Source organism: Papio anubis, unplaced genomic scaffold (assembly GCF_008728515.1).
Source record: "Papio anubis isolate 15944 unplaced genomic scaffold, Panubis1.0 scaffold50, whole genome shotgun sequence".
In the NCBI taxonomy this organism is placed as follows: domain Eukaryota; kingdom Metazoa; phylum Chordata; class Mammalia; order Primates; family Cercopithecidae; genus Papio; species Papio anubis.
Window position 1 is genome coordinate 54,854 of NW_022165199.1, and position 25,288 is coordinate 80,141.

Consider the following 25,288-nt stretch of genomic DNA (forward strand, 5'->3'; position numbering starts at 1 on the left):
TTTTCCTTCTCATTTTTGAGTTTTTGCAGAGAAAAATGTAGTCAGGATTGTGTTTACAAGTGATAAAAAATTATTTTTTTTTGCAAATTCGTTTATTATTTTTGAATTATAACTGTCCTAAAAGAAGTGGTTTATATTATTTTCTTTGATACTGGATAACCTTATCCAAATATTTCATCCACAAAGATTTTTTCTTTCAAACTTTGGAGTGCATTAATGTGGCATGAATATAAACATGTGTCTGCTTGGGATTTAATTTAAAGGCCTTATAAATAGCACAGGTAGAATTTATAATTCAGAAAGATACTGATAAAGATTGGCGTTAGTGTTACAGTCACTCCTAAAAGAAAAACAAGTTTATGTTTCAATTAGTACTTGTAAGACTATTGCGAACATGATCAAAGAGGAAGAAAGGAATGGGAATGAGATCTTGACAACTATAGAAAGAAGGCAGTTGTGGGGAGGGCAAAAAAACATAACTCTTTAATTCTGGGGGCAAATAAAAAAGCATTGTATTGGGGATATGGAATGCTAGGAATCTGAATTAGCCCTCCCATTGGTAACAACTAAAAATTCCAGATTATTGGTTTTGTTGTTTTCGCCTTCCTTTCTCTTGTTATTTTTACATTTTTCATGAAAAACAAAACAAAATTTTTTATTATAGAAAATTTCAAATATATATCAATCCCTGTAATACTCTTTACCCAACTTCAAAAATTATCAAATCATGATAAATCTTGTTTCCTCTATAACTCCGTCTACTGTATTATTTTTTGTTCTGTGTTATTTTAAAGCAAATTCCAGGGACCATATCATTTTATCCATAAATGTTTCAACTTGTATCTTTAAAGAATAAAGACTTTTTGATTAAATATGTTAAAGAAAATCTTCTTAAGTACACTGCTGAGTTAGAAAGAAAGAGCTAATCAACCTGAAAAACCAAGTGAAGGCTAAAACCCAGAGAAATTTTACCTAGAGAAGATTAGGTGAACTCACACTTGTCTGGTGGATTTTCCACCTCACTGACTTGGGGTACTAAAGATAAAGACCTGAGACTGTTCATGGAGAGAAGTCTGATAGGAGATCTCTTCTCATAATTCTGGAATTCCAAAGAGCTGCACCTTCAGTGTAAGGTTAAGCAGGAATACCCTGTCCCTCCTCCTGTCTGCTCCTGCCCTTGTCCCTGTTGCCATGATGCTGCAAAGATAATAAGCTGATGTGAACCAAGACATCAAATGGAGAGAGGAAAAAAATCTGATGGTGAGAATTTGGAATCACAAGGCATCCTTTGTACACACTTGCAGCCTGAACTCATAAACACTTGTGTAGTCTAAAAAACTGTAAACTGAGAAATGAGTTTGAAGTGATCTTTGGACTAGGGATTACCCCAGGTTCCTGACAGAAGCAGATGAGTATCCTCTCTGGAGGAACCTGGCTTCATCCCAGGCTTCATATCCACAAATGAAATTCAAAGGAAAGTGAACAGTCAGAAATAACTAAACACATGGACACATGCCAGTTTGAACAGTAACCTGCTAAAACAACTGTCAACAGAAGCAGACCTCTAAGGACTTGAGATAAAATTTTAGTAACAGATTAGAAACTGCTAAAGAGAAAATTAGTAAACTGAAAGGTATGAAAAAAGATGATCCAGACTATATCACAGATAAAAATAGATAGAAAATGTAAAAGAGATGTTAGGAATCATGAAGGATCATGTGAGAAAGTCTAATATCTGATCATAGATCCACAAAAAGAGCAAAAATAGGGATGAAATAATTCAAAGAGGTAATTGCTGATAATCTTCCAGAACTGATGAAAGATGGCAGCCCACAGATTTGAGTAGCCTAAGAAATCTCCAGCAGAATCAATTTAAAAACTAATCCATATCTAGATACATCATAGTGATGCTGTAGTACCTCAAGACAAAAAGATTTTTTTTTTTTTTTTTTTTTTTTTTTGAGATGGAGTCTCGTACTGTTGCCTGGGCTGGAGTGAAATGGTGCAATCTCAGCTCACTGCAGCCTCCGCCTCCCAGGTTGAAGTGATTCTCCTGCCTCAGCCTCCCAAGTAGCTGGAATTACAGGCACCTGCCACCATGCCTGGCTAATTTTTTGTATTTTTAGTAGAGTTGGGGTTTCAATATGTTGGCCAGCTGGTCTTGAACTCCTGACCCCGTGATCCACCTGCCTCGGCCTCCCAAAGCCAAAAAGATCTTAAGAAGGATTATTATCCATAATACATAAGGAATTCCCATGGGTTAGCAATAAAAAGATAAGGCAATAGAAGACTGACTTTATATGGTACTTTATCAAGGAGAAAGTTTGATTAATAAACATGAAAAGATACTCAACTACATTAAGATTGAGGCAAATGCAGAGGAAAATCATGAAAAACTATTATATATCCACCAGATTAGCAAAAACAGTTGATCAGTACCAAGGCTTGGTGAGGAGATGGTGGGAACGCTCACATATTTTTGGTGGAAGTGTGGAATTGGTATAATCGTTTTGGAAGACAGTTTGGCAGCACATAGTAAATTTGAAGATGTACATACTGTATGATGTAGCAGTTGGGCTTCTAAGACTATTCCCAAGAGAAATGTGTTCATGTGCCTGAAACATATACAAGACTTCTGTATTTAGCAGCAACATTATTCATAATAACACAAAAACTGGAAACAACCCAAATATTCATCAATACTGGTTAAATTAATTGTGGCTTACTCATTCAATGGAATATTATAGAACACAGAAAATTAGTAAGCTATACTTATATTTATTAACATGGTGAATCTCATGAATATAATATCGAGCAAAAGAAGGCAAGTCACAGAGAAATACATGCAGTATAATTCTGGAGGCTGAGATGGAAGATCGCTTGAGCCCAGGAGTTAGAGGTTACAGTGAGCTACGATTGCTCCACTGCACTCTAGCCTGGGCGACAGAGCAAGAACCTGTCTCTAAAAAAATGCATTAAAAAAAAACCCCAAAAGCTACAAAAACTACATGGCCAGGTGTGGTGGCTCATATCCATAATCCCAGCACTTTGGGAGGCTGAGGGAGGAGGATCGCTAGAGCTCAGGAGTTTGAAGATACAGTGAGCTGTGATCACCCCACTATATTCCAGCCTGAGTGACAGAGTGAGACCCTGTCTCAGAAAACAAAACCAAAAAACTTGCATATATGTATATATATTTTGCATCAATAACCAAGAAGGGAAAGTCTCAGAAGACAAAAATAAAAAAGTAGATCCTAATGTCAAACTGAGCAAAACTCCTGGTTGCTAAATTGGCTGTTGAGATATTTTCATTAAATACTGATATTTAAGAGTATAGAAAAGGTTAAAGAAAAAGTGACAAAGCATGGAGAAAGAAAGGATTGTTTAAGGAATTTATTTGATCTGCTGGGATGACCTTCCCTTGAAAATGTAAGGTTTAGCTGGGTTCATTGGTGTGTGCCTGTAGTCCCAGCTACTCTGGAGGCTGAGGTGGGCAGATTGCTTGAGCCCAGCAGTTCAGAGCTGTAGTGTGTGATAATTGTACCTGTGAATAGCCATTGCACCCCAGCCTGGGCAACACAGTGAAGCCCTGTCTCTAATTAAGCAAACAACAATCAATCAAACAAACAAATAAACAAAATATATATATATATATAGAGAGAGAGAGATAGGACTAGGGACTTTTATACATATATCCCACTTAATCTCTTCATAACATAGTGAACTTTTTTTTTTTTGAGATAGAGTCTCGCTCTGTCGCCCAGGCTGGAGTGCAGTGGCGCAATCTTGGCTCACTGCAACCTCTGCCTCCCGGGTTCAAGTGGTTCTCCTGCCTCAGCCTCCTGAGTAGCTGGGATTACAGGCACATGCTACCATGCCCGGCTAATTTCTGTGGTTTTAGCAGAGATAGGGTTTCACCATGTTGGCCGGGCTGGTCTTGAACTCCTGACCTCAAGTGATCCACCTGCCTTGGCCTCCCAAAGTACTGGGATTACAGGTGTGAGCCACCATGTCTGGCCACTGTCTCTTAATTTCTAATGAAATTAATTTTGTTCAGGCAGTTTATCTGATAAAAAATAATGAAGAAAGAAAATTTGAATTAAAGGAAATACTGGATGTTTTTCTTCATTGAGAGTGGGAATTCTTCAAGGCATCTGTGAAGAGGATGTGATAAGCATGAATCTACTCATGTCTTTTGAGTTTTGAGTTACTACATAAACAAATAATGTGAAGAAAATCTTTACTATATAAACAGAAGTATACTAACAATACTGTAAATGTGGATTTTTTTTTTTTTCCTGTGGTACAGTTGGGAACTTCTCCACTTCATCTAGCAGCACAGTATGGTCATTATTCCACCACAGAGGTACTGCTCCGAGCTGGTGTAAGCAGAGATGCCAGAACCAAAGTGGACCGAACACCATTACATATGGCAGCTTCTGAGGGCCATGCCAGCATAGTAGAGGTTTTACTTAAGGTATGTGTTCTCTTTTTGCACTTTGCTTTTAAAAGGCTTTAGAGTTTTATAAGAAGGAGAGGGAACTAGTTTTTGTTAAATGCATACTTAGTATTTTATCTATAGTATTTCATTTTTTGTGTGTATAAGCCCATTAAATGAAAATTATCTTACAGCTTTCATTTCATGAGAGACAAAACTTTCTTTAGGTATATTCTTAGTTAAGTCAACTAATTTATTTCTTGGACCTTGGTCTATCTTATGGTGAGGGACTACAGCGTTTTTTTCTTTTTTCTTTTCTTTTTTTTTTTGAGACAGAGTCTCTCTCTGTCACCCAGGCTGGAGTGCAGTGGCACCATCTCGGCTCACTGCAACCTCCACCTCCCGGGTTCAAACGATTTTCCTGCCTCAGCCTCCTGAGTAGCTGGGACTACAGGCACCCACCACCACGCCTAGCTAATTTTTGTGTTTTTAGTAGAGATGGGATTTCACCATATTGGCCAGACTGGTCTTGAACTCCTGACCTTGTAGAAAATTCTGAAACATAGAGTGATAGATGTTCTGCTTGATCCTTCTTATTCTGGCCTCTAGATCAGCCTATCAAAAAGAAATACAATGGAAGCCATAAATGCAAATCACGTATACTGTAATTCTAAATATTCCAGTAGCTACATTTAAAAAGTAATTCTAATTTTATATTTTATTTAACCCAATATATACAAAGATTATCATTTCAACATGAAATCAGTATAAAAATTATTGTTATTATTATTATTTTTCTGAGATGGAGTCTAGCTTTGTTGCCCAGGCTGGAGTGCAGTGGCACGATCTTGGCTCATAGCAACTTCCGCCTCCCAGATTCAAGGAATTCTCCTGCCTCAGTCTCCTGAGTAGCTAGGATTACAGGTGCCCGCTAACCCGCCTGGCTAATTTTTGTATTTTTCGTAGAGATGGAGTTTCACCATGTTGGTCAGGTTGGTCTCTAACTCCTGACCTCAAGTGATCTGCCTGCCTCGGCCTCCCAAAGTGCTGGGATTATAGGGGTGAGCCACCACGCCTAGTCCAGTACAAAAATTATTAATGAGATGTATTACATTCTATTTTTTTGGTATGTTTTTCAATTTCAATGTGTGGTTTTTTTTTTTTTTTTTGGATGAAGTTTTGCTCTTGTTGCCCAGGCTGGAGTGCAGTGGCGTGATCTTGGCTCACCGAAACCTCTGCCTGCCAGGTTCAAGTGATTCTCTTGCCTCAGCCTCCCGAGTAGCTAGGATTACAGGCATGCACCACCAGGCCCCGCTAATTTTTTGTATTTTTAGTAGAGACGGGGTTGCTCCATGTTGGTCAGGCTGGTCTTGAACTCCCGACCTAAGGTGATCTGCCTGCCTTGGCCTCCAAAAGTGCTGAGATTACAGGCATGAGCCACTGCACCTGGCCTCAGTGTGTGTTTATACATATAGCACATCTCTATTCTGGCTAGCAGCATTTCAAATGCTCAAAAACTACATGTGTCTATTGACTGTCATATTGGACAATATATCTCTAGTTAGCTTACTTTCAGTTCTTTATGGTGCACTGGTTTTCTTTTTATAATTTTTTTATTTTTATTTTTTCTGGGTTACAGTGGTTTTGAAAGCAAAAGATTTTTTTTGGTGGAAATGAGGAACCAAGGGACCAGCTGCTATACAAACATTAAAGAAGCTTTTAGAGGAATGCTCATAGTTTCCTTCATTTCTTATGCCATTCTAGCTCTTTATGCCCATAGCTGGGTGACTGAAAAAATAATTGCCTCATTCCTAAGAAATTAGAAGGAAAACAGGAAATTCAGCATGAGAGAAAAATGATTAAGTGACAGATTAAGTGGTGATTGTAAGTGACAGATTAAGTGGTGATTGCTGGGACATGTGTGTGTGTGTGTGTGTGTGTGTGTATATATATATATATATATTTTTTTTTTTTTTTCTTTTTTCTGAGATAGGCTCTCACTCTGTTACCCAGGTTGGAGTGCAGTGGTGCAATCTTGGCTCATTGCAACCTCCGCCTCCCAGGCTCGAGCAATCCTCCCAACTCAGCCTCCTGAGTAGCTGGGATCACAGCTGTGTGCCACCACACCCAGCTAATTTTTTGTATTTATTTATTTATTTGAGATAGCATCTCGCTCTGTTGCCCAGGCTGGAGTGCGGTGGCATGATCTTGGCTCATTGCAACCTCTGCCTCCTGGGTTCCAGTGATTCTCCTGTGTCAGTCTCCCATGTAGCTGGCATTACAGGTGTGTGCCTCCGTGCCTGGCTAATTTTTGTATTTTTAGTAGAGATGGCATTTCACCATGTTGGCCAGGCTGGTCTCGAACTCCTAACCTCAAGTTATCTGCCTGCCTTAGCCTCCCAAAGTGCTGGGATTACAGATGTTAGCTACCATGTCTGGCCCTTAATTTTTTGTGTGTTTTTTGTATTGTAGAGATGGGGTTTTGCCATGTTGCCCAGGCTGGTTTCAAACCCCTGAGCTCAGCCAATCCAACCGCCTCGGCCTCCCAAAGTGTTGGGATTACAGGTGTGAGCCACTGTACCTGGCATGGAACATGTATTTAACATATACAGATAAAGAATTGATTATGTTATTTGTTCTTACTTTAAAGCACAGACTAATAATTTCATATCAGGAATTTTTTATATAACATTTCATATGTTAGTAATCTCTTTGAAATATTTTTGTAGCATGGTGCTGATGTCAATGCAAAGGACATGTTAAAGATGACAGCTCTCCATTGGGCCACAGAACACAATCATCAAGAGGTGGTGGAACTTTTAATCAAATATGGTGCTGATGTACACACGCAAAGTAAATTTTGTAAAACTGCATTTGATATTTCAATAGACAATGGAAATGAAGATTTAGCAGAGATATTACAGGTAACTTTTGACTTTTAATTTAAGAACATAAAGAAAAAGAATTATCAGTAGAGGGATCTCTTATATTGTGGATGATTTAAACTATTTCGTTTGTAGCCTTTCATTTTGGGCTTAGTTATTTTGGATAGGCCTTTTTCTCTTTCACTTCCTCTTTGTTTATTACTATTCATTTTCTTGATTATAAGGCCAGTCTTTTCATTAACGTTAGATAAGGTGATTACTTTCTGATTTTTAAGTTTCTAAATTTCCCTGTAGACTTTTTTTTTTTTTTTTGAGCCAGAGTCTTGCTCTGTCACCCAGGCTGGAGTGTAGTGGTACGATCTTGGCTCACTGCAACCTTTGCCTCCTGGGTTCAAGCAATTCTTCTACCTCAGCCTCCTGAGTAGCTGAGACTACAGGTGCATGCTGCCACGCCCGGCTAATTTTTTGTATTTTTAGTAGAGGTTGTGTTTCACCATGTTGCCCAGGCTGGTGTCGAACTCCTGAGCTCAGGTGATCTGCCTGCCTCGGCCTCCCAAAGTGCGGGGATTACAGGTGTGAGCCACTGCGCCTGGCCCTAGACATTTTATTCTATTATTTTTGTTGCATTTTGATACTATATGATTTTTCCAGGTCTACTATAAATGACTTTATAAAAATTAAAAAATGTATATATTAGCAACCGTAATAACATCCCTTGAGTGAGTGATGCAGTTTGATTTGTTTCTTTTATTTTTCAACATCCTCAAAAAGATCTGCTGTTTTTGGCTTTTGGGAAGATTTTTCTAGTAACTAACATTACTTCTCTTATTTTCAGCCATATGACATAATATAAATTATCTTCTTTAATTAATGCCTCTTCTTGCCTGTTTGTTCCTGATCCCAGCAGTAGAACTCTTCTTTGCTAAGACTGTCTAACTCCTTTGAGCTTTCACTAGTTACTTAAAAGATGTTTTATGTTCAGGAAAATGAATTCTACCATGCCTCTTTCCATTCCTTTTACTCTTAGGAGTGCAGTTTGGGGGTTGGAGTTGAAGATGGGGAACAATTAATTGAGAAGGACATGCTTTATATATGTGGTATTATGTATTGCCAAATATAGAAGAAATAATTAAATTTCTATAGCTACAGAAATATTTTTTGTTTGTTTGTTTTGTTTTGGTTTTGGTTTTTTTAAGATGGGGGTCTCACTATGTTGCCCATGCTGGTCTCAAATTCCTGGGCTTAAGCACTTCTCCTGCCTCCGCCTCCTGAATAGCTGGGATTACAGGCACCTGCCACCTCAACCGGCTTGATGTCCAGTTGTTCTTTGTTCTGTTAAAAACCTTTTAGATACTCATTTCTCCTCTCCCAGGATTTTGCTGCTTTACCTAGGAGGGGGACTCGGGATATAAATATATACCCATGGTGTGCCCCTACACTGTCAGGGGACCTTAGACATATATTTCCACTTGTACTATGTGATTATTCTTCGAGAATATTCCTTTACATGTGTGTTTGTATTATATGGAGAATTTGTGCTATATGTTCTGGTTATAATTCTGGAAACACTGTGGTCATTTTTTCCCTAGATTGCTATGCAGAACCAAATCAACACAAACCCAGAGAGTCCTGACACTGTGACAATACATGCTGCAACACCACAGTTTATCATTGGACCTGGAGGGGTGGTGAACCTAACAGGTCTGGTATCTTCAGAAAATTCATCCAAGGCAACAGGTATTGAGATGCATATAGGATAGGCTTTGGGATTTTATGCTTTAGTAGGTATTCATCATTTTAAGAAAGGACTGTTGGAGAACAAGGGTAAGATTCTGTCAGCCACCTTGGTTTTCTTTGGCATAACTGGCAAAAAAAATTTTATGAGACAAAACAATCTGAAGAAAGGTGATACTGCAAAATTTACTGCAGTATTACCTTTCAAAAGCTAATGCTATCCAAGCTTTGTTTAAGAGTCAAATAAGGTAAATAGAGTATCAGAAATATGCATTGGATTAAGCTCCTTAGAAATTCAAATCTATTTTCTTTTTTCTTACAGATGAAACGGGTGTATCTGCTGTTCAGTTTGGAAACTCTTCTACATCAGTATTAGCTACATTAGCTGCCTTAGCTGAAGCATCTGCTCCATTGTCCAATTCTTCAGAAACTCCAGGTTAGAAAAGCACGTCTAATGTGTACATTAAAATTGCAGATTCAGGCTGGGTGCAGTGGCTCACACCTGTAATCCTGGCACTTTGGGAGGGTGAGGCGGGTGGATTGCCTGAGGTCAGGAGTTTGAGACCAGCCTGGGCAACATAGTGAAACCCTGTCTCTACTAAAAACACAAAAAATTAGCCAGGCGTGGTGGCACATGCCTGTAATCCCAGCTACTCGGGAGGCTGAGGCAGGAGGATTGCTTGAACCCAGGAGGTGAAGGTTGCAGTGAGCTGAGTTTGCGCCACTGCATTCCAGCCTGGGTAACAGAGCAAGACTCTGTCTCAAAAAAAAAAAAAAAGAAAGAAAACAAAAAAACAGTTGGAGATTCAAATATTTACAAAGGCCAGGAAGACAATAAAAGGCTAAGGTGTGCAGGATTGAGATTACGCCCGGCTGAAGAGTGGGGCAAGGGCAGGGAGTCATCTGTGACTGAGCTCTAACTGATTATAGTCATCAGCCCAGTATTCCCAAATTCTGTTTTTTAATAGGAAGCTGTGAATCTGGATTTTGAAAGAACATTAAATCTTGGTAACTAATTGAAAAACAAAACAAAACTTTTGTGGCTCATAGAAAAAAAATGTCCCTGTATCTAAGTTGGCCCTTGATTTACTAGTTTGTGACTTTTTGTTTAAACAACTTACTTTGGCTGGGCATGGTAGCTCACACCTGTAATCCTAGCACTTTGAGAGGCCGAGATAGGTGGATTCCTTGAGCCCGGAACCCTGGGCAACATGCTGAAAGCCCATCTCTACCAAAAAATATAAAAATTTAGTCAGGTGTGGTGGTTGGTGCCTGTGGTCCAGCTGCTCAGGAGGCTGAGGTCAGAGGATCGCTTGAACCTGGGAGTTCAAGACCAGCCTGGCCAACATGTGTCTGAAACCCCGTCTCTACTAAAAATACAAAAATTAGCTGGATGTGGTGGTGTGCCCCTGTAATCCCAGCTACTCAGGAGGCTGAGACAGGAGAATCGCTTGAACCTTGGAGGTAGAGATTGCAGTGAGCCAAGATTGTACCACTGTGCTCCAACCTGGGTAACACAGGGAGACTCTGTCTCAAAAAAAAAAAATAAATAAATAAATAAAAAATAAATAAAAGTTTAAGTATGTTATCACCAGAGTAAACAACTCAAAGCTCAGTTTGCACATACTCAGGCAAAGCTAAATCTGCCACAAATTATTTCTCCGACTTCTGGCTATCCAGTTTCTTTAAAATCAATTGTCAGACTCATCCTGATTCTCGAAATGTTTATATATATCTTTTCAAGGGCTTGTTAGAATCTGGAAAATACAGTAGTGGTACCTCCATTTTATATATAATGAAACTGGTTTGTGGAAGTTGAATAATTTTATCAAAGGGCATGTGGCTGTGACCACTATCATGTACCATCTGTCTTATGCAGCTTATTCACATGGTCTGTGGGCTCTTTTAGAATGTTTATAATTTGGTTTGTGATATTTGAATTACACAGTATTGAATTATTTGTGTAATTTTCATTTTACCTTATTTCAAGCAAAAGCGTCACTATTACTTTTGGGATGTATCTGTTTCTGTAGCTTTTTCTAGTAATAGGTAGTCTGTTGAAATAAGTGTTCTGCTACTTTCTTGTCCTTTTAAAATGATGTTGGCCAAAATATAGTATAAGCTCCATCAGTACACTGATTGTTACTGCTCATATTCTTTTCTTTTACTAGCTAAGTGGTACAATAAACATTTTTCCTGGGTAGAAAACAGCCAGAATGTAGCAGCAGATGGACTGTATTTTAAATGGAAACTAGCTGGTTGGCATGGTCCTATATATAAAGAGAAGGCAATTGTGGTAGTCCAGGGTACCATGCCATTTCACTCAGGAATTATGGCTTTAGATAGCACCTTCATGTCTCTTCATTTTGGAATGACTTGCAAAATGGAAATGATTTCCATTTGGAAGTCAGTGGAATTAACTTTCCATTAGAAAATGGAAATGACGTTAGTACCATTTTTGACATATACCACACATATTAATGGTAGTCCCATGAGAACCTTAGAATGTCTATTATAATATTTTCATTGAGAAACCAAATGATACCTCTGTCTTTTCTTGACGTTCTAGCAAATATAACAGCAGGTTGTCAGTGCTGGATGATTAAAATAGCTCATTGAATTACTATTGTTGTTCAGTGGAAAGAGATTACTTTTAGCTGGAGTTGGGGGTGGGTGTGGTGGAGGGGAATGTGTTGAGTTATGCTCTAAAGAATGGATAAGATTTAGATAGATTGGAACTAATTCTAACTCATACCATTTTGTGTGATTTTCATTTTGAAAGTCATTCCAAAATGAATAGACAGAAAAGTGAAAGCTTTTTTTTTGGGGGGAAATTGTGGATATATATTTTCTTATGAGGAAAACCACCACCATGTTGTACATTATTTATTAGTATACAGAAACAATCACATTTTCCTGTCTTTCTACTAAGGCTTACAGGCCACTCTAGTGGATCATGGAATCTTTCTAGAGGAAGAAACATTTAAACTGAAAATTAAAGTAGGCATTAGTCAGGGAAAAGTTTGGGGAAGAACATTTTAGCAAGAGGGACATGTAAAGCTTTTGAGACAGGAAAGTACTTGACTTTTTAGGGGACCCGGAGGCCAGTGCAGCTAAACCCAGTAAGTGGAAGAGTCACTCAAGGTGACTGAAGGTGAGATTATATAGGACTTTAAAAATGATCCTTTGGCAGGTTTAGAAGAATGCTTTGGAAGGGAGTTTTGTTTGGAGTCTAATGCAGTCAACCAGGGAAGAGTTTTCATAGTGATAGCGTGAATGAAGATTTGACAGAGACAGTGAGTGAATAGATTAGAGGGTTATTTGGGATGTAGAATTAGAAGCTGTGATTGGTTAAGATGGAGGCCTTACATCTGTAGTGTAGTTATCTGGCTCTTTAAAAATATTTTTTCATACATCTCTTATTTCGTAGCTCTAGCCTGTAGTCCTATAGCAACTTTTCTTTGCTTAGCTTTATTCTTCCTTGTGGTCTAATTATACAATACCTTGATTAAATACACATCTGTGATTACCCTTCTTTTTTGTCTTTAGAGCAACTTCTGGTAATTACTAATAAAGTGGTTTTTCCAAAGGTGTAATGCATCTGGTGCCTTTAAAATTTCCCTCCTTTCTTATGTGTCAAAATAGGGGTTCAAAAAAGAAAAACAATAAAAATAAAAAGTTCCGTCCATTCTTCCTAAAAGTGAAATTTGAACCAGATCTGTTTTGCAGATTGTTTTTTGGTCTGTATAAAAAATAGGGTAATACAACTCAGTTGGCTTTAAGGGATACATACTGGGCCTCATGAGGTTGTTTTGTTTTTGCTTTTTTGTTTTTAATTTCAGGTTAAACTGCTGCCATAATACCTTTGAAAAGTTTTTTTTTTTTTCTTCAATGAACATAGTTTCTACTTTATTTATTTTATTTTTATTTTACTTTATTTTATTTTATTTTATTTTATTTTATTTATTTTTGAGATGGAGTCTCGCTCTGTCGCCCAGGCTGGAGTGTAGTGGCATGATCTTGGCTCACTGCAAGCTCCGCCTCCTCCTAGGTTTGCACCATTCTCCTGCCTCAGCTTTCCCAGTAGCTGGGATTACAGGCGTGCGCCATCACGCCCAGGTAATTTTTGTATTTTTAGTAGAGACGGGGTTTCACCATCTTGGCCAGGATGGTCTCGATCTCTTGACCTCATGATCCACCCGCCTTGGCCTCCCAAAGTGCTGAGATTACAGGCATGAGCCACTGCGCCCGGCCCATAGTTTCTATTTTATTATTTAAATGTTTCTATGTAGAATTTTCAGTCTTTTAGGGCATTTCAAAGACAGTGTTCTTCCCTGTCTTATTTCATTTTTATGGCATCCAAATTCAGAATTCTTGTTGAACAAGAGATCTCAGATGTCTTCAAAGGTGCTGCAGATTATCTAGGTTTTCTTTAAATATTACAACTTGACTTTTGAATTAGATCAGTGAATATTTATGTTATAGTTTTTTTTTTATCCAGGGAGCTTTATGTTTTGGAATATAAATATATTTTTAAAAATCAATAATCTTTTAAGAGTTTTTAGACTTTCTCTTTTATTCTTACATGTTTCAACATTTTACTGTTAGATTGTTCTTAAAGCTTCTGGGGGGCACTTTGTCTTACATAATTGGTTTCCTTTTAATTTTTTCTTAAATATCTTACCATAGCACAACTTAAAAAGAAAGCTTGTTAGATGAAAGGCAAGAACTCTTTTATTTTAATAATAGTCATTGCAAATAGTGCAAAGATGAAAGTTCTTGAATTGTGCCTTGTGTGTGATCTTAGAAATTTCTTACATATGATTAAGCTTTAAAATATTTACTAACTGTAGTTAGTATTCAACTCAAGTGAACATTTCTTTTTCATATGGATAGTTTTTTGAAAAAATCAAAGCAATACTTAATGTGTTTGAAAATCCTAGTAGTAGTTCTGTTGACTATATTACTATTTTATGTCCTACTTTTCATTTTGTAATTATCTTCCTGAAATTTTCTTAAGTGCTTGGTGATAAAACCTAATCATAGTTTAAGGTAAACAAAAATTACAAGAGAGCTCAAAACATAAAGATTGTTTGCATTTTGAGTGTTCTGTGGTTTGTATTGTGATCCTTGATTACTAAGTAACACAGTAACAGTCGAAGCCAGGCCTGTTGAGTACATCGTGAAAACCAGTTTCCTAGTATTTTTCCTGCCTTAAAAAAAAAAAGCAGTTCCTATATTTATGGCCTCTCTGTCTTAGTAAATCCTGTGATCACTGATATCCATGATGCCCTACTGTGAGTTGATAGAAACTCAGCATGTTTCAGAGCAACTGTGTATCTGGATGGTAGCTCGATTTTAGTAGAGTGGTTTTATTTAATTACACTTTTTGTAAAATTACCCTTTTTGTAATTACACTTTTGTAATGTGTAAATAACACATTAAAAACCATGCCATTTAGAAATAATTTTTAATGTCATTCCTCTTTTTGAGCTAGTTATAATTAATTTTTTTATATGTAGACAGTTTTCAAACCCACAGAAAAATTGGAGGATGAACCTGTATAACTTTGACCTGTATTCACCAACTATTAACATCTTGGCATGCCCGTATGTTCTCTGACACATGCGTGCTTGTACACACACACACACACACGCACACACCTTTATTTTGCCAAGTTATATGAAAGGAGGCTGGAGACATCATGATATACTTCACCTTTACTTTGGCATGTATATCTCAGGAGTAAGAATAGCCTTCTATGTATCCACGGCTCCATTTTATTTTCTAAAAACATCAACATTAATCACAAAAATTATCTGATATATGGTCCATTTTCAAGTTGTCCTCCAAATGTCATTTATAGTCAGATTTAGTTCAGACATTTCCAGGAAGAACACCAGTGAATTTTGTAACCTCCCAGTGCATCACGTAAGGAGGCACATAATATCAGCCCATCCTGATAAGAACCACTTGGTGGAATTGTGACTGCCGGCTCTTTTCAGGTAGATTTTCACCTTTGCAACTAATAGTAATCTTTGGTGGGATACTTTGAGAACATTTGAGTATCCTGTTTCCCCACAAGATTTTACCAGTGCTTTTAGCACCCACTACTGATCCTCGCTTGAAGCAATTATTACGTCAGGAGTTACAATGATTTATCTTAACTTGTCTTTTTTCAGTGTTAATTAGATGTCTTTCTATCAGGAGGACCTTTCCCATTTCCTCCTTTCTCTCCTTTTTATGAGGTATTGTGATAGATTTTTTTTTTTTTTTTGAGATAGAGTCTTACTGTGTCACCCAGGCTGGAGTGCAGTGTTGTGATTACTGCTCACTGCAACCTCAACCTCCCAGGCTCAAGGGATCCTCCCACCCCAGCCTCCCAAATAGCTGTGACTACAGGTGTAAACCAACAAACCTGGCTAATTTTTAAATTTTTTGTAGACAGGATTTCACTGTTACTCAGGCTGGTCTTGAACTCCTGGGCTCAAGTGATCATACTGCCTCGGCCTCCTGGAGTGCTGGTATTATAGGCATGAATCAGATAGAAAGATTTTTTAAAATTCAGGCTGGGTGTGGTGGCTCACACCTGTAATCCTAGCACTTTGGGAGGCCAAGGCAGGCGGATCACGAGGTCAGGAGTTCGAGACCAGCCTTGCCAATGTGGTGAAACCCCGTCTCTACTAAAAATACAAAAAAAAAAAAAAAAAATTAACTGGGTGTGGCGGCATGCACCTGTAGTTCCAGTTACTCGGGAGGCTGAGGCAGAAGAATTGCTTGAACCTGGGAGGCGGGGGTTGCAGTAAGCCAAGATCGCGCCACTGCACTCTAGCCTAGTGACAGAGTGAGACTCTGTCTCAAAAAAAAAAAAAAAAATTCAATGGATAGTAATCCATTACTATCATTCCTTTTGATGCTTTTTTATTGAAGTGCAGTTTAATATACAGAAATGCTTATAGATTATAAGTGTGCAGTTTGAGGAATTATCACAAAGGGCTCACAGAGGATAATTGTAAACATTGTATAAACATTGCTCAGTTCATAAATGGAAGGTAGACAGTACATATTCTTTTGTGTCTGGTTTACATCACTTAGTTTTGTTTTTTTGTCAGTTTCACCCATGTTTTGCATACAGTCAAATTGCTGTGTTTGAGTCTACCATTGTTTATTTATTATCAAAGAATATCTGGGTTGTTTGTAGTTTTTTACTAGTATGCATAAAGCTACCATGTATGTTCTTCTACATGTCTTTTGGGTTCAGTAGTGGGTGTAGGATTGCCTGTGAGAAAGGATTTTGGCAGTATTAACTTGCAATTTCTCTACCCAGACAGGGACACAGGTGCTGCTTTTGCTGCCAGAATCCTCTCTAAGGCTCTCATAAATTATTAAGAGCATATTTGGGGATTTTATTTGTGGAAATGTTAATATATTATACTATTTACTATCACATAGTACCACGTCTGTATACCACTTATTATCAAGGCAAATCCTTGCTCACTTAATCCAAAAAGAGAATACTCTTTATTCTGTATGTCAACTCATATATAAATGTAAATGGAGTATAATCATATTCAAATTCATCTTATGAATTGTGGATTTTTTTTTGTTTTGTTTTGAGACAGGGTCTTGTTCTGTTGCCTATTCTAGAGGGCAGTGGCATGATCTTTTCTCACTGCAACCTCTGCCTCCCAGGTTCAGACAATTCTCCTGCCTCAACCTCCTGAGTAGCTGGGATTATAGGCATTCACCACCAGTCCCTGCTAATTTTGTATTTTTAGTAGAGACGGGATTTTGCCATGTTGGCCAGGCTAGTCTCAAACTCCTGACCTCAAGTGATCCTCCTGCCTCGGCCTCTCAAAGTGCTGGGATTACAGGCCTGAGCCACCAGCACCCGACTGAATTGTGAGGTTTTATGAAACAGATACAACCTTCGTCATGATATTAGATCTTCTAAATTTTATACCTCATACAACCAAATGAAGAGAAATTGTTTAACCACTCACATGTGAAGATAGTTGAAACTTATGTATTGTAAATTACGAGAGACTTGTAATCAACTGGTTGCATAGATATTTCCAACACCACTGGAGACTGAGTTTTAAAACCATGTACAAATTTTCCTGGGTAAGAAAGAAGCAGGGGACCAGGTGTGGTGGCTCATGTTTGTAATTCTCAGCACTTTGGGAGGTCAAGGCAGGAGGCTTGCTTGAGGCCATGAGTTTGAGACCAGCCTGGCCAACATAGCAACACCTCATCCCTACAAAAATAAAACTAGTCAGGGATGGTGGTACGTACCTGCAGTCTCATCTACTTGGGAGGCTGTCAAGAGGATCACTTGAGTGCAGGAGTTAAGGATGCCGTGAGCCATGATTGCACCACTACGCTCCAGCCTGGGCATCAGAGTGAGACCCTGTCTCTATTTAAAAAAAGAAAAGAAAGAAGCAGAGAAAGCAAAAGTAGCAGACAAAGCAATAATAGGTTTCTATTCATACTGTTACATATGTTTGCTGAGTTTTCATTTTTTTTTTCCAGTAGTGGCCACGGAGGAAGTAGTTACTGCAGAATCTGTGGATGGTGCCATTCAGCAAGTAGTTAGTTCAGGGGGTCAGCAAGTCATCACAATAGTTACAGATGGAATTCAGCTTGGAAATTTGCACTCTATTCCAACCAGTGGAATTGGTCAACCCATCATTGTGACCATGCCAGATGGACAACAAGGTTAGTAGTAGACATTTTTATAAAGTTTGTGTTTGTTTTTATTTTATTTTTATTTTCTTTAAGTCTTCTCTGCAGTCCAAAGAGATTGTGTTTATTTTTAATTCTCAGGAAATTATGATATGTGTTCCAAAGAATTTATTTTTGCCTTGAGTTATATTTGTATAACCCTTTGCAGGACACCTAATTACCTAATTTTATTTGCTTAGGCTAATTAAAATTAAAATTAGCTTGCTTTCTCTGAGTATATACTAGGTGGAAAGAGAAATTGGCCCTAAAGTATTCTGGTTGAAAAATGAGCTTAAATGTCACCACAAATAATACCTGAAATAAATAATTCAAATCAGCATTGGACAATAGTTTCCTAGATCATTTAATGCAATTGGAATACCATGTGAGCTTTTAAAAATATCACATAAGAAAAAGCTACTTAAAAAGAAGTTGGAGCCTGGGCAACGTGGTGAGACCCCATGTCTAAAAAAATTATAAAAAATTAGCTAGGCATGGTGACATTTACTGATAGTCCCAGCTACTTGGGAGCTCGAAGTGGCAGAATTGCTAGAACCCAGGAGGTTGAAGCTGCAGTGAGCCATTATCGTGCCACTGCATTCCAGCCTGGGGAACAGAGAGAAACTCTTTCTCAGAAAAAGAAAAAGAAAAAAAAAAAGGTGGACTTAGGACTTGTAGTAGGAATATGGTAGCAAATTTTAGCAGCTTTATTGTGAATTCTAACATTTTTCTCCTTTTGGAAACCACAAAGGCTAACAAGATGAAACAAAAGCCTCAACTACATTTTCAGTAAAACTAAAAGGCTGAGAAAACCTCAGAATTCCACATTTTTAAGTGCTGCCAAAAGCATCTGAAGCCATTACAGCCAGAGGGCAAGAGGACTGTCACGGAAATCCACGCTGGTGCATCAAGGAAAGAAAAGGGGTTAAGCTCAGCAATAAAGATAAACATGCTTTCTCAGAAGTATAGGGCCCCAGACTCAGTAGGAAGTGCTGAATGCAGGACTAAGATAGAATAGGGCATGAATACTGAGGCAGAGAGAGAAGCTGCAGAAAGTATCTAACTAAGCATTGCCCTGTACCTTGTCTCCCCCTAAAAATAGTGTCCACACATAATCTTGGAGAAAATGACTAGGGCTGGTATGGTGGCTTAAGCCCATAATCCCAGCACTTTGGAATGCTAAGGTGGGAGGATTGCTTGAGGCCAGGAGTTCAAGACCAGCCTTAGCAACACAATGATACTTGTCTCTACAAAAGTAGAAACAACGAAATTAGCCAGGTATGGTAGTGTGAACCTGTAGTCCCAGCTACTTGGAAGGCCGAGGCAGGAGGATCGCTTGGGCCCGGGAGTTTGAGGCTGCAGTGAACTATGATTGCACCATTGCACTCCAGTGTGGATGACAGAGCGAGACCCTGTCTCCAAGAAAATAAAAAAGAAGAAAAAATGAGTAGGATTGTAGAGCGTGTGCCTTTCATGGCCAGTGAAGGGCAGGGCTAGAGGTAGAACTTCACCTAAACCAGGTTTGGTTTTGAGTGGCAGAGGAGGCATGACACTGAACAGAGACCAGATTTGGAGAAAGGAGTTTGTTGCTGTGACAGTAGAAGAGGGAACACTTGGCCTGTGAAGCCTGGGAGGCCATTCTGTCCCACTCTGCTGAAATCTTCTGCTGATAGCTGGTCTGAAATTGGATTAGGGTCAGATGCTTTCACAAAGTGTTAAAGAACTAATTCTAATTTTTAGAAAAGAAGAAAGCTTTAAAAATATTTGTATCAAGCAGACGTAACATTGTTTCCAAAACCTGTATCATTATGCAGACTAATGATTTCTCACAGCTCTGAAGGCTAGAAGTGCCAGGTCAAGGTCTTGGGGCAGGTTTGGTTTCTTCTGAGGCTGCTCTCCTTGATTTGCAGATGGCCATCTTCTGGCCTGTCCTCACATGGTCTACCTCAGTTTGTTTGTGTTATCTGTGTCCTAATCTCCTCTTCCTGTAAGGACACCAGTAGTACTGGATTAGGGCCCATCTCATTTTACCTTAATTATCTGTTTAAGGACCCTGTCTCCAAATAGAGTCACACTCTGAGGTACTGGGGGTTAGGACTTCAACATGTGAATTTGGGGAGTGGGAGTACCACTCAGCCCATAACAAAGATCACGTTTTTTTCTGTAATTAGCCAAATTGATTCTAAAGTTTATGTTGATGGGGCAGAGAGAAGAAGAATAAGGAAAACTCTGGAAAAGAATAGCAATGAGAGAGTTCTACTGAATATTTTTAAAAAATAAACTTTTAAAGCCTTCCTGAATAAAAAATATATAGTTAACATGTGAATTATATAGACTGTACAGTCTAATAGATATAAATTCTCATTTTTTTCCAAGTTAATTTATAAATGTCATGAATAAAAAAGAAAACTCGAATTCTCAATATCTCTAATGTTTTAAATTACGTTGTACTAGATAAATATTAGTTTTACTATTTTTAAATTTTTATTTACATTTATAGCTGTCACTAAGAGGGTTTTTCATGTTTTGGCAAAAAATTTTAAAGGCCATGGAACAATTGTAATTTTCCCCATTGTGATTATTAGGATGGCTTCACGTGATTTCAGCTTGCACAGTCGTTTTTATGTTCCTGTACTGCTGTGCAAAGCAAGGACAACCTCTCTATATAATTACATTTATATAAAGAGCTACTAAAAACTGAGAAAAAGCCCAACAGTCCAATACAAAAACAAGCAATGTTTATGAACTCTCAGTGCTCATAATGGAATATCCACTTAGTGGATATTAAGAAGCTAAATAAACAGAAGCTCTCTATGTAATGATGTAAGATACTATAAGTATCTGGAGTGAAAAAAGCAGATGCAGAACAATGTATCTGTTGTATATATGCTACCTTTTACGTAAGAAAGGAAAATGAGAATGTATATTAATTTTTAAACAAATTAATATAAGGATAATACATAATAAATTAATAAAATGATTATCTGTTATCGGGGTGGGCATGAAGCCTCTCAAAATATGCTTGTTAAATATTTTGATGTTTGAGTCATGAATGAATATATTATCTATATAATTTAAAAATATATGTAAATACAGTAAAAAAGCAAGAAGGTAATAAAAAAGACATATATGGATAGTCTCATAAAAAGCAGATCGATGATTTGGAATTATTGTTTTGGAATGTACTTATTTTAGATGAGTAGCATCAACAGTGTCAAGACTAGTTTTATTTCTAATAAATCTCTCTGAAAATGAAGTAATACATAAATTTTTTTTCATTTTAGTATTAACAGTACCAGCAACAGACATTGCTGAAGAAACTGTTATAAGTGAAGAACCACCAGCTAAGAGACAATGTATCGAAATAATTGAAAACCGGGTGGAATCTGCAGAAATAGAAGTAAGGAGTCTTTTACCCGGTGTGCTTTGCCGCAGTCATCCAAAATAAATTCAATTTTTTTTGTCTTTTATATTTATTACTGACAGTATTGTTTTGATACAGAATGAAAGTGCGTAGTATTTTCATTTTGTTTATTTTTGCCTTATACATATAGCAAGCCCTCAATAAATAAATATTGAATGAATGAATGAGTGAGTGAAGAATTTGTTTTATAATAGTCTGTCATCTTGACAACACTGGAATGTCTTTGGTTCTTGCACTTCATCCTTTATATTTTAAACTTACACACACCATTCTTACAAGTCACTAAGGAAAATACCAGTATATATTGGCTAAATTTTTTTTTTTCATTCAAAACTGAAGCTAAAATACCTAATTGGGCTAGGGGGTCCTCTTAAAGAAGGTCGATGTTTGTCAAATGGGTTATTTTTTAAAAGCAGTAGATAATTGCTTCTTTCAAGGAAAGTAAATGAATTTAGACTAGCTGTTCATAGGATTCAACTTTTTTTCCCCTCCCCCAGAGTAATTTGTAAGTGTAAACCAGTTTGTAGGTGTAACCAAACCATAGTTGCTTCACAGGTTTTTTTCTTGACTGACTGTAAATAAAATTTTGCTCCATGAACTTGATAATAAATTATATCAAATGAAAACAAAGTTATTCTTGAATAACTTTGAAAGAACAACTGCAACCACTGAACTTGAAATCAGATGAGTTGAGTTTGAATCCCACCTCTTGTTCTGTTAGCATTGAGGCAAGGAATCTTATCTTTCTGAGTTGCAGTTTTATTGTGTTCCAAACTGGAATTTAGAATAATAATGTCTCCATTTTTGGGTTTTTATGAGAATTGAAAAAGTCAGCATAGTCATACAATATTTATATCTGATATGTGTTTGTAGTAAATTTGGTGAATATTTAGTAATTTTTTGTAAAGGTTCTTGTTATAGAAAGGAGAGTTTTAAAATAAGCCACTAAAAGGTAACATAAGTCAAACTAAAGACAATGAGAAAATACCCTTTCTAAATTCATGTAAATATAAGACTGGTACATCTTTGGCCACACCACAAATATATTATTGAGTTTAAAAGAATCTGATTAATGGTTTAACCAGAATATTTGGTAAAATTATGACTTTAAATATTGATGTTGGGTTGTTTTATTTCTTCAGGATTTAAAGTGATGTGTAGGATGTTGAAGTTTTTATTCACAAACTAACAATTTTTCCATTGAACGGTATCAGTATACTTATTATTTAATACTTTTTGTTGTTTTTCTGATATGTCAGATGATCTTTTTCAGACACATAAGGTAAAAAAATGTACTTCGCTTTAACTCTTTAATAAAGTATTATTTTAAAATTACTTGAATTTTTTTATTAAATGTAAGCTTATTTAATTCAACAGATTATATTTTTAAACAATGAATGTGCAGCCTGTACCTTTATTTACCTAATGACCAGGGAGCATTGCTGTTTCCCTCAAAGTTTAGCCTGATTTCTTTCTTACAGTCTTTGAGAGACCAGGGAAAATAACTGCAAATAACAGGGAAGTATGAATTGAGAGGTGTATAAAATAACTAGGGCCCAGGAGATGGAGCTTTAGGGAGATTCGGTTTCAGCTTGGTGTGAAGAACAGTGGTTTTCGTTTGCTTGCTTTGTTTTGATTTTAGTAAAGAGAGCTTTCTGGTAATGGAAATCTTGTTCTCCATCACTGGAAATGTTCAAGCCAAGCTTGCCTGACCTCTTAGGGCTATTTCAGAGAAACCTGGAAGCATACAGTGAGTATACAGGTAGTGGTAGGCTGGAGATATAGAATGAAGAGATGACCTCCAATGTTTTCACCAAACCAGGTAATCATTTCCTTATAATACGTGAAGTTGTTATTTTGAATTTATTTTCTTAGGTGGCCAATGGAGTTATCTTGGGGGGAGACTTCTATACTCCTGAGGGACAGCTTGGCCATTAACTGAAAAAGTTTCTCTAAAGCAGCGTCAGAAGACGTATTTGGTTGTCATGACTAGTGGCATTCCACTGACATGTAATGGATAGAGGCTGGGTAGACATCCTACAATGCACAAGATAGCCTCCCACAATAAAGAATTGTGTGGCCCAAAAATATCAATGATGCTGAGATTGAGAAACTTAAAGAAATTTAAAAATTAACTCTATACAAAATCTAATGTTCGGGTTTTCTCCATGTATCTGTGACTGCAATGCCCAGAGTGACTCTCCATAAAGAAGGTGCTAAGAATTGGCCAGGGGCAGTGGCTCACGCTTGTAATCGCAGCACTTTGGGAGGCCAAGGTGGGTGGATCACCTGAGGTCAGGAGTTCGAGACCAGCCTGGCCAACCTGGCAAAACCCCACCTCTACTAAAAAATACAAAAATTACCCGGGTGTGGTGACACACGCCTGTAGTCCCAGCTACTCGGGAGGCTGAGGTGAGACAGTCGCTTGAACCTGGGAGATGGAGGTTGCAGTGAGCCAAGATTATGCCATTGCACTCCAGCCTGGATGACAGAGTGAGACAAAAGAAAAAATGATAATACAATAAGGTGCTAAGAATTTATGTTTACAGTTTCCCAACTAACAATGGAGAGGTTTTCCAAGAGTCTCTGGAAAAATTACTTTAAACTGTAGAAAGTGTATTGTACATTTTGTGGGCTTTACATCTGCATATAGCAATATAGGAAATAAAATAGGTTTGTTTTTTGGAGAGAAAGGTGTGAATAAGACACCAAATTGCAATAATGTATATAATTTTATCTTCCATTTATTACTGCATTGAATATATTTTCCGGAAGAGTGTTATTTACAGATTTCCAAAAATAAACGTTAGACTATTCTGAATTGAAATTAATCTTTGTACATGTGTAAGAAATATATTTAGTGTATTAGGAGTAACAGATTTTGTCTATTACTTTATTGTGTGACTTCAGGAAATACCTTTACATTTTCTTTCCCATGGAGGTTAAAGATAAATACGTTTATTAGTAAATTTTATTTAATTTTTTTAGAAAGAGTCTCACTCTGTTGCCCAGGCTGGAGTGCAGTGCTGCGATCTCGGCTCACTGCAACCTCCGCCTCCCAGGTTCAAGCGATTCTCCTGCCTCAGTCTCCTAAGTAGCTGGGATTACAGGTGCATACCACCATGCCCGGTTAATTTTTGTATTTTTGGTAGAGATGGGGTTTCACTGTGTTGGCCAGACTGATCTTGAACTCCTGACCTCAGGCGATACGCCCGCTTCAGCCTCCCAAAGTGCTGGGATTATAGGCGCGAGTCACTGCTCATGTCTGTAAATTTTATTTTTAATGAAATATTTGTGTCCTTTAACTGGTAGCAGATTTGAGATCCTTAGTGCTCTCTAAAAAACTGATTTCTGTAAACTTTATAAAATGTTTTATTTGATGCAAAGTTTTTCAATTTGTGTGTTTTTTTTTTTTAATGGCTATCTTTCCTGATCTGCCACAATTTAAAAATGTTTATAGTCACATCTCTCTCTGGTTTTTTTTTTTTTGTTTTTTTTTTTTTCTTTTTTCTTTTTTAAGGCAGGGTCTCGCTTTGTCACCCAGGCAGAAGTGCAGTGGTGCAGTCATGGCTCACTGCAACCTCAAACTCCGGGGCTCAAGCAAGCTTCCCACCTCAGCCTCCCAAGTAGCTGGGACCACTATACCTGGCTAGGCTTTTTTTTCTTTTTGTAGAGAGGGTGTCTTGCTATGTTGCCCAGGCTGGTCTTGGACTCCTGGCCTCAAGTGATCCTCCCACCTCAGCCTCCTGAAGAACTGAGATTACTGAGATTACTGGCATAAGTCACCATATCCAGGTCATTTCTCTCTCTTTTTAAAAATTAATGTTTTTATGTATGTTTTTATTTATTTTTTGAGACAGGGTCTCACTGTGTTGCCTAGGCTGGAGTGCAGTGGTGCATTTACAGCTCACTGCAGCCTTGACCTCCCTGGGCTCAAGCAATCCTCCCACCTCACAGCCTCTTGAGTAGCTGGGACTACAGGCATACACCACCATGCCTGGCCAATTTTTGTATTTTTTTGTAGAGATAAGGTTTTGCGGCCAGGCATAGTGGTTCATGCCTGTAATCCCAGCACTTTGGGAG

At 37.7% G+C, this 25,288-nt stretch overlaps 1 protein-coding gene across 10 annotated transcripts in view; it reads left to right on the top strand.

The window, feature by feature from the left end:
* The window catches only part of LOC116268568 (GA-binding protein subunit beta-1), a 76,963-nt gene that overhangs the window by 46,623 nt on the left and 5,052 nt on the right, over positions 1 to 25,288 (top strand). For 4 of the 10 annotated variants that reach the window (XM_031662236.1, XM_031662235.1, XM_031662238.1 and 1 more), the window contains 6 exons: positions 4,310 to 4,477; positions 7,168 to 7,362; positions 8,913 to 9,060; positions 9,380 to 9,493; positions 17,590 to 17,775; positions 21,066 to 21,181. In XM_031662236.1, the coding sequence (XP_031518096.1) occupies positions 4,310 to 4,477; positions 7,168 to 7,362; positions 8,913 to 9,060; positions 9,380 to 9,493; positions 17,590 to 17,775; positions 21,066 to 21,181 (927 nt within the window). Of the gene's footprint in view, positions 1 to 4,309; positions 4,478 to 7,167; positions 7,363 to 8,912; positions 9,061 to 9,379; positions 9,494 to 17,589; positions 17,776 to 21,065; positions 21,366 to 25,288 lie in introns of those variants that run through there. The other 6 variants (XM_009210158.3, XM_031662242.1, XM_031662240.1 and 3 more) reach the window with 6 other exon arrangements.